Source organism: Thamnophis sirtalis, unplaced genomic scaffold (assembly GCF_051295495.1).
Source record: "Thamnophis sirtalis isolate CommonGarterSnake01/CBP01778 unplaced genomic scaffold, rThaSir2_p1.2 scaffold_5, whole genome shotgun sequence".
Classification (NCBI taxonomy): Eukaryota; Metazoa; Chordata; class Lepidosauria; order Squamata; family Natricidae; genus Thamnophis; species Thamnophis sirtalis.
Genome location: NW_028261385.1, coordinates 10,138,539 through 10,148,538, shown reverse-complemented (window position 1 = coordinate 10,148,538; position 10,000 = coordinate 10,138,539). Strand labels below are relative to the sequence as shown.

At 42.0% G+C, this 10,000-nt stretch overlaps 1 protein-coding gene across 2 annotated transcripts in view; it reads left to right on the top strand.

The window, feature by feature from the left end:
- The window catches only part of ST8SIA5 (ST8 alpha-N-acetyl-neuraminide alpha-2,8-sialyltransferase 5), a 63,307-nt gene that overhangs the window by 24,372 nt on the left and 28,935 nt on the right, over window positions 1-10,000 (top strand). Inside the window, exons 2-3 of one of the 2 annotated variants that reach the window (XM_087715289.1) lie at window positions 5,839-5,946; window positions 9,409-9,501. In XM_087715289.1, the coding sequence (XP_087571415.1) occupies window positions 5,839-5,946; window positions 9,409-9,501 (201 nt within the window). The remainder of the gene's footprint in view (window positions 1-5,838; window positions 5,947-9,408; window positions 9,502-10,000) is intronic. The other variant, XM_087715290.1, reaches the window with a different exon arrangement.

Below are 10,000 nucleotides of genomic sequence, written 5' to 3'. Positions count from 1 at the left end.
CCAGCCGCTGCAGCGATCATGGCCCCCGGCCGCTGCAGCGATCATGGCCCCCGGCCGCTGCAGCGATCATGGCCCCCGGCCGCTGCGCGGCCCGGTGCCAGGTACTCCACGGCCCGGCACCGGTCCGCGGGCCGGGGGTTGGGGATCACTGCTTTAAAGCCTTCAGCGCTTCTGCGCATGCACATGGGGCTTCTGCGCATGGCGCATAGTGCCTGCGCGACGCTCTGACGAGCAGCTGGAGCGTCACAGAGGCTTGTGGCAGCGTCGCTGGCAGCTACAAAGCATGCGTGTGCTGTGCGTGTGTGCAAGTGCACCACGCGTGTCCATGTGGGCGACGCTGAGCCCGTTCCAACTGTACCATATTATATGAATGTTAAAAAATAAAAAAGCTTTTGACAAAAAAAAAAGATAGAGATGTACCTCATCTATGTTAATATCGTATGAATTTAATCGTTAGATCGTCCTGGCATTAAGAGTGGTGCGGTGGCCTAGAGGTAGAGTTCTCGCCTCACAATCAGTGAGGCTGTGAGTTCGATCCTAGGTAGAGGCAGGATATTTCTCTCTGGGCACGATGAGAAATATATCTGCTGAATAGAACTCTGCATTGGCAACAGGAAGGGCATCTGGCCAGTAAACAGTTAGCTGCATTCAGTTGCCCAAACTCAACCACCGCAAAGGATTGTGGGGGGTCATTAAATGAAGATGAAGACTGTCCTGACATTCTGCAGAATTCTTTAAAAACGGCAAGAAAATTTTGTCATGTGGTGTTTTTTTTTTGGTTCCCGTCTCATGCGTCTTCATACGTCGTTCCTCGAAGGTGTTTGCGTTTTTATATGCAGTTCTTCCTTGCTGTGTTAATTTTTGAGCAAAAAATAAAATAAAAATTAAGGATGGATACTGGGTGAATGATGTTTGCAGCCACGTATTTTTGTGAGGCGGCTGTATTTCTACTCCACCTCGATTTGACGATTTGCAACTGCTTTTACATAGGCTCATAGGGAAATGCTACAGGCTCAAAACATGATTGTGTAAGAAATAAAACCTCTTTTGAGTGGCAGCATTTAAAATGCTCCAATCATTGAAAACAGTGGGGCTTGAAATGGACTGATATCCATGCAGTCCTCAACTAACAACTACAACTGAGCCCAGAATTATGGTCATAAGTTGGTGGCAGTTGCTAAAAGGTCATCATGTGATTTCACAACCTTTATTCGGGTTAAGCATACACCATGATCATTAAGCGAATCAGTTGTTAAGCTACCGCAGTTACTGCAGTCATTAAGCAAACTCGTTTTTTAAAACCAATGGATGTTTTTTTTGCTGAAAATTAGAAATAAATGTCAGGAACTGGCCAAAAATTGTGATTGCATGATTATGGGACACAATAAGCAGCCATAAGTATGCCTTGGTTGCCAAGCCCACAAAATGTGACTGCAGGTGATGTGTGCGGCCATTGGAATTTTGAAATTGGGTCATAAGTAGCTCTGGGGAGGTCTGTCGTAACTTTGAACAATCGGCAAGCAACTAGTTGTTAAGCAAGGACTACCTGTACATTTTGCACCAGCCTTGAGATGGACTGCAATGAAACTTGCATCTCCTTTAAGTTTTGATTTTGGGGTAAAAGAAAATATTGGTAATCCTCAAATTATGACCACAGCTGGGCTCAATATTCCTGTTGCTAAATGAGACATCTGTTAAGTGAGTTTTGCTCCATTTTACAAGCTTTTGTGCCACAGTGGAAGTGAATTGCTGCCATTATTAAGTGTGTAACGGTTGTTAAGTGAATCTGGCTTCCTCATTGATTTTGCTCATCAGACTGTCTCAAAAGGGGATCACATGACCCCAGGGCACTGCAACCATCATAAATATGAGTCTTAATTTCGATCAAATGACCATGGGGATGTTGCAACTGAGGACCTGGATTGTTGTTGGGGGCGATATGCTGACTCTGTAAACCGCTTAGAGAGGGCTGAAAGCCCTATGAAGCGGCATATAAGTCTAACTGCTATTGCTGTTGCTAACTATCATAATATACGTACTTACATACTGCTTCACAGTGCTTTACAGCCCTCTCTAACCAGTTTACAGAGTCATCCTATTGCCCCCAACAATTTGGGTCCTCATTTTACTGACCTCGGAAGGATGGGAGGCTGAGTCAACCTTTGAGCCTGGTGAGATTCGAACTGCCAAATTGCAAGCAGCCGGCAGTCAGCAGAATTAGCCTGCAGTACTGCACTCTAACCACTGCGCCACCATGGCTAACTAAATGTGAAAAACGTTCACGAGTCACTTTTTTTCAAAGCCATGGTAACTTCGAACGATCACTTAACGACCTGTTATAAGTCGAGGACTATCTGTATTTGAGACAGAACAACACACACCCTGAAATCTTTGGGTAGAAAGTTTCAGGTGGGCTAATTTGTTCCGAGCCCGAAACAAAACATCTTTCCCTGTTTTATGCACGAACTGCTTCTAATTGCTAGTGGGAAAGAGTTGGCAGCCACGGCAAGGGAAATGGCTGGCAGAACTAGAGGGCACAGATGCAGTTTTGCAGCACTGTTGCGTTGCCAAGAACAAATGCCGTTGGCTTCTGCCGCCCTGATGTCCTATGGGTGAGAAGCATCATTTGCACCTAGGAAAAGATGATCACTTCCTTCCAAGTTGGCATAAAATGGGCGCCTCTAGGATAACGTTTTGCCAAATTCAGAAGAAAACTATGCACTGATTGGTTTATACTTTACAAAGATAACAATACACCTCCATCTTATATATATTTATATTATTATGTGTTTTTCTCATATATCCCTATTGCTTGTATCCATGTTCTACAGATAGAGATAGATAGATAGATAGATAGATAGATAGATAGATAGATAGATAGATAGATAGATAGATAGATAGATAGATAGATGTAGGTAGGTAGGTAGGTAGGTAGGTAGGTAGGTAGGTAGGTAGGTAGGTAGGTAGGAGAGAGATAGGACAGAGATGGGAGAGAGATAGGTAGGTAAGTATCTAGAAAGAGGGAAAATAGATAGATAGATAGATAGATAGATAGATAGATAGATAGATGATAGATAGATAGATAGATAGATAGATAGATAGATAGATAGATAGATGTAGGTAGGTAGGTAGGTAGGTAGGTAGGTAGGTAGGTAGGTAGGTAGGTAGGAGATAGGACAGATATAGGAGAGAGATAGTTAGGTAAGTAACTAGAAAGAGGGAAAAGAGATAGATAGATATAGAATAGCAATAGCAGTTAGACTTATATACCGCTTCATAGGGCTTTCAGCCCTCTCTAAGCGGTTTACAGAGTCAGCATATTGCCCCCAACAACAATCCGGGTCCTCATTTTACCCACCTCGGAAGGATGGAAGGCTGAGTCAACCCTGAGCCGGTGAGATTTGAACAGCCGAACTGCAGAACTGCAGTCAGCTGAAGTAGCCTGCAGTGCTGCATTTTAACCACTGCGCCACCTCGGCTCTAGAAGAGAGAGAAATGGAGATACATAGGTAGGTAAGTAGATAGAAATAGAGAGATGAGATAGATGATAGATAGATAGATAGATAGATAGATAGATAGATAGATAGATAGATAGATGATAGATAGATAGATAGATAGATAGATAGATAGATAGATAGATAGATAGATAGATAGATAGATAGATAGATAGATGATAGATAGATATAGAAGAGAGAGAAATGGAGATACATAGGTAGGTAAGTAGATAGAAATAGAGAGATTGGATAGATAGATAGATAGATAGATAGATAGATAGATAGATAGATAGATGATAGATAGATAGATAGATAGATAGATAGATAGATAGATAGATAGATGTAGGTAGGTAGGTAGGTAGGTAGGTAGGAGAGAGATAGGACAGAGATGGGAGAGAGATAGGTAGGTAAGTATCTAGAAAGAGGGAAAATAGATAGATAGATAGATAGATAGATAGATAGATAGATAGATAGATAGATAGATAGATGTAGGTAGGTAGGTAGGTAGGTAGGTAGGTAGGTAGGTAGGTAGGAGATAGGACAGATATAGGAGAGAGATAGTTAGGTAAGTAACTAGAAAGAGGGAAAAGAGATAGATAGATATAGAATAGCAATAGCAGTTAGACTTATATACCGCTTCATAGGGCTTTCAGCCCTCTCTAAGCGGTTTACAGAGTCAGCATATTGCCCCCAACAACAATCTGGGTCCTCATTTTACCCACCTCGGAAGGATGGAAGGCTGAGTCAACCCTGAGCCGGTGAGATTTGAACAGCCGAACTGCAGAACTGCAGTCAGCTGAAGTAGCCTGCAGTGCTGCATTTTAACCACTGCGCCACCTCGGCTCTAGAAGAGAGAGAAATGGAGATACATAGGTAGGTAAGTAGAGAGAAATAGAGAGATGAGATAGATAGATAGATAGATAGATAGATAGATAGATAGATAGATAGATAGATAGATAGATAGATGATAGATAGATATAGAAGAGAGAGAAATGGAGATACATAGGTAGGTAAGTAGATAGAAATAGAGAGATTAGATAGATAGATAGATAGATAGATAGATAGATAGATAGATAGATAGATAGATAGATAGATAGATGATAGATAGATAGATAGATAGATAGATAGATAGATAGATACACAGACAGACAGACAGAGACAGACAGACAACTGATTGGCTAGTGGCAGCCCACCTGACTCAGGTGAGATTATACTTGGTTTACATTTCACTCTCTTCATTTTCAAACCCAGACCATAATATCCATGAGTGACAGTGAGCTGTGGCCATGCCATCACTGTCTTTTAACAATGGGTCACCCAGTCCTTCTAAATGCACTAGAAACGGGGGAAAGTCCTGCCCTTTATATATTCCCCTGATTAACGTTGATTGAATATGGTTGAGTGACGTCCACCAGCCATCCGAGCAGGATTCAGTTTTCCCCTGTCTTGGGAAATATTTTGTGTTGACTACAGGTAGTCCTCAACTTACGACAACAGTGGAACACAATTTTTTTTTGTTGCTAAGCGAGAAAGTTAAGTGAGCTTTGCTCCGTTTTGTGACCACAGTTGTTTAATGAATCGCTGCCATGGTTGAGTTAGTAACACGGTTGTTCAGTGAATCAGGCTTCTCCATTGACTTTGCTTGTCAATCTGAGAACGATTTTAAATACATTGGAGAATTATAAAGCACATCCTGGAAGACAAATGACATTGATTGTCTTAGATGCGCAGAAAGCATTTGATAATGTAAATTGGCACTTTATGCTATCACAACTAAAACCTATGGACTTCGGTGAGAGATTTATTTAAAAGAGCCGAGGTGGCGCAGTGGGTAGAGTGCAGTACTGCAGGCCACTTCAGCTGACTGCTAGTTCAGCAGTTCAGCGGTTCAAATCTCACCGGCTCAGGGTTGACTCAGCCTTCCATCCTTCCGAGGTGGGTAAAATGAGGACCCAGATTGTGGGGGCGATATGCTGACTCTGTAAACCGCTTAGAGGGGGCTGAAAGCCCTATGAAGCGGTATATAAGTCTAACTGCTATTGCTGTTGCTATTGCTATTAACATGATTAAAACAATATATTACAAATAAAAGACAACGTTGATGGTAAATGGAGATATGATAGAGCCAGTTGCTAAGCATCTTAATTTTGATCAGGTGACCATGGGGATGCTGCAAAGGCCCCAAGTGTGAAAAATGGTCATAAGTCACTTTTTTTCAGTGCTGTCGTCACTTTGAACAGTCAGCAAATGAACTGTTGTAAGTTGAGGACTACCTGTATCTAGCCAATGCTAAGAAGGATGGAGATAATGATGTGAGATACCAACTGCCTTGTTTCTTTGCTAGTGAGCCGCAGTTTAGCTGGCAGAGTGATGAGGAGCGGGCGAACTGGACTAACAGCTCCAATTTCATGGATGGCGGAGCTCTGAGGAGTGGAGCTGGCACAGGCAGCAGGTACAGAAATTGGGGCACAGCCAAAGAAGGGTGCCAGTCCTACAATAGACCCTTGAGATGACGCGGGAAGGTATCATAACTTGTTCACGTGGCACGTTCTTTCCATGTAGACCAAGGGTGTTCAACGTTGGCCTCTTTAAGACTTGTGGACTTCAACTCCCAGAATTCCCCATGGCTGGCTGGAGAATTCTGGGAGTTGAAGTTCCACAAATCTTAAAAGTCGCCAAGATTGGACACTCCTGATATAGAGACAAGAGGGATCCAAACTTAATCCTTAAAAGTCCTCTACAGCTGTAGAAAGTGGAATCCAGATAGTCCTTGACTTACCACCACAACTGAGCCCAGAATTTCCATTGCTAACTAAGCGAGACATTTGTTCAGTGAGTTTTGCCCCATTTTACAACCTTTCTTGCCAAAGCTGTTAAGTGAATCATGTAGTTGCTGTGTTAGCGACACATTTGTTAAGTGAATCTGGCTTCCTCATTAACTTTGCTTGTCATGGGAAACACGGTCATAAGTCACTAACTTTCTAACTTTGGTCACTAAACGAATAGTTGTAAGTCGAAAACCACTTATAGTGGGATTCCAGATTTTTGCCAGTCAGGTTTGCGTATTCATGAAAAATAAGTGCATTTGTATAGGGGTGTATTCTGAATTATTATTTTTTTCTGAGATGGATGAATATTTAAAAATGTGTGGAACATGGGTACCCGGTTCAGATCCTGTTTATATTTGTCCATGCATCCATGTGCTAAATAGCGGTAAAAGCTTCAAGATTGTCTTGCTTTTCTGAGAGAGCTGACTTCAGGGTATCTGGTTGAGTTTTCTGGAATTGCTTGGTTAATGACATACATTTCAGGCATTCTTTTAACTTATACATCAGAACTGTACCACAGTGTAACTCTTCTATTGTTACTGGCCATTATACAACCTTTCAATCTTTGTCCAATGCATAGATGAATTTGATATGTATATTTTGGGTTTGTGGGCACCATCCATTCATTGGCACTACTACAGTTTTGTGTATTTAATAAGCTTCATGAAGAAAAAAGAGAAATTACACTGAAGACAGTGAGCCACAGAGGTGGTTTTCTATCAGTTTGGCCGAGTAGATAGTAACTCGGCTAGACGCACACCCTAACCGGTTCTATCCCCGGTGCCGCCATCTTGATTTTCTGTTCTGCGCATGCGCAGAATCTTCATTGCAAAAATGTATTTTTTTTTCTTTTCTAACATTGTGCACATGCACAGACCTTTTTAGGTGCAAATGCGCATGCACGTGGAACAATTTTTTTTGCACGCTGAACTGGTAGTAATGCCAGCAGGAACCCACCTTTGCACAGGAAGCAAAATTCTGTTTACTTATCCATCACTGTCTGGGACTCTGGGTTATTATTTCCCTTGTGCCAGTCGCTTTTCTTAAAATATATGGCCCAATATTCATTTTGTAAAAACACTGCTGGGCTGTTCAGATTTCTGTCGGCTTCAAAGAACAGCAGACTAACGTGGAAAATTAAATATTTGATTTAATTTTAATTGAGTTGAATTAACGGTAGGAGTTGTACATGATTGCACTGACAAGGAAAAAAATATACAAAATATACAAAACCAGATTCTTCAAATCAAGATTTCCCCCCAGTCTCTCTGGGAGCAAATACAGATAGTTCTTGACTTACAACCATTTGTTTAGTGACCGTTTGAAGTTACAACAGCACTGAAAAAGTAACTTGTGACCATTTTTCATACCATGGCAGCATCCCCCTGGTTATATGATCAAAATCCAGATGGTTGCAGAGTCCTGGGGTCATGTGATCCCCTTTTTGCAAACTTCTGACGAGCAATGTCACGTGAAGCCAGATTCACTTAACAACTGAGTTATTAACTTAAAGATGCACTGTTTCACTGAAGAACTGTAGCCAGAATGGTCGTAAAATGAGGCAAACCCACTTAACAACTGCCTTGCTTACAAACAACAAAAAATATTGGCTCAATTGTGGTCATATGTTGAGGAGGATTACTTGTAGACTAATTATCTGTTTCAGGTCTTTTGAGATGACTATAAAACCACCAGTTTTGTTCATACAATGCACCTCAAAGTTGGCTTTCCACATCAAGCTGAACCTGGATAGGATTCTTGCTTGCTTCAGATCTAGCCCATATTTTATTCACTTACTAGCCAAAAACCTGGCATTGTCCAGGTATTTATTTATAGGGGGGAAATGTCTGGACCAAATGTAATTTCTAATGTTGGATTTTCCACCTTACCAGAGGGAGCCCCCTTGTGGAGTACTGTGAAGCCGTTACCATGGCAACTCCACTGCTCCATACAGTAGAAGCCATTTTAAGGCAGTACAGTAGAAGCCGTTTTAAGGCACAACAGGCTGTATCCAGAACAACACCCCCACCACTACCACCACCACCACCCCGGAAGGATGTTAGGGGTGTCTTATCCCCACAGTATTTGTTTCCAGAGAGTAACTCATCTGTGTACCAAGTTGGGTTGAAATTGCTTGAGGCGTTCCTCAGTTGTGCTGGTACATACACACATACACACAGCCATTTTTATATATATATAAAACACACACACACATATATATACATATATATACATATATATACATACATACATACATACATACACACATATATACACACACACACACACACACAAACAATTCTGGGTGGATTACAGCATTAAAACATTGGATAGTTTATGGTTCTGGGTCATTCTGCAAACTCTGCAAACAAAATGGGTTAATTTGGTAACCAAAGGAAGAATTCGTGTGAACAAAGTTGCTGCATTTTTTGGGGTGGGTGGATGGTTGGGTCTGCTTCTTTATTAGCCTGTCTATTTCCTTATTAACAGAATAGCAGAGTAACCGAGTTGGAAGGGACCTTGGAGGTCTTCTAGTCCAACCCCCTTCCCAGCCAGGAAACCTTACACCCTTTCAGACAAATGCTTGTCCAAACTCTTCTTAAAAAACCTCCAGTGTTGGAACAGAACTTCTGGAGGCAAATTGTTCCACTGATTAATTTTTCTGTCAGGAAATTTCTCCCTAGTTCTAGGTTGCTTCTCTCCTTGATTAGTTTCCACCCGTTGCTTCTTGTTCTACCCTCAGGTGCTTTGGAGAATAGTTTGACTCCCTCTTCTTTGTGGCAGCCCCTCAAATATTGGAAGACTGTTATCATGTCATCCCTGGTCCTTCTCTTCCTCAAACTAGACCTACCCAGTTCCTGCAACCGTTCTTCATATGTTTTAGCCTCCAGTCCCCTAATCATCTTTGTTGCTCTTCTCTGCACTCTGAATCTCAACAACTATATGCTCTACAAACCGCAGTTAGATGGTTGGGACATGAGATTGGTCGACAAACCTATTGGGAAAGTGCACCCAGTTGTGTGAAGATGATGTTCGAAGCAGTGAGACATGACATTTATTTTTGCATCTCGTTTGTTCTTCCTCAGGTACTTTGAATATTATGATGGTTCTTTTGACTACAACTCTACAAAATGCCTGGGTCTAAGGCGGGAAATCATGCAGTTGAAAGTCCTGACGGTGTAAGTAGGAACCTGTTCATTCCTGTCCTCCTAGGCAACGCTGAACTGAGGGCATGGCAAAATCCAGCCCTTTTTCCCCCCATTCAGAGTAGGTTGTTTTCAAGTTTACACTTTGCAGCGATGCTCAGAATGTCTTAAGGTTTTCCTGTCAGGGTTGGTGAGTAACGGTGAGGTGGAACCTACGGCAGGTGTAAGTCAGCTCCCAACTTGCAGGAGAGCGAGCATCTGCCAGGCTTGTTAGCCTTTCTGGAACCGGGGATGAGGTCTTGAAGACAAGATTGGCAGAAAGGTAATTTTCAAAAAGGAACGATGGGGAAAGAAAAAAAGGGTTGGACTTGGGACAAGCCATCAATTGTCTTTGCCCAATCAGAAAGCTTGACTCTTACCAAGTCTCCTCTGGGAATATTCTTTTGTTGACAGGCAAAAGAAGCAAAGGAAACCATAGGATATTGGATACGCACACAGACGTGTATGTATGTATGTATGTATGTATGTATGT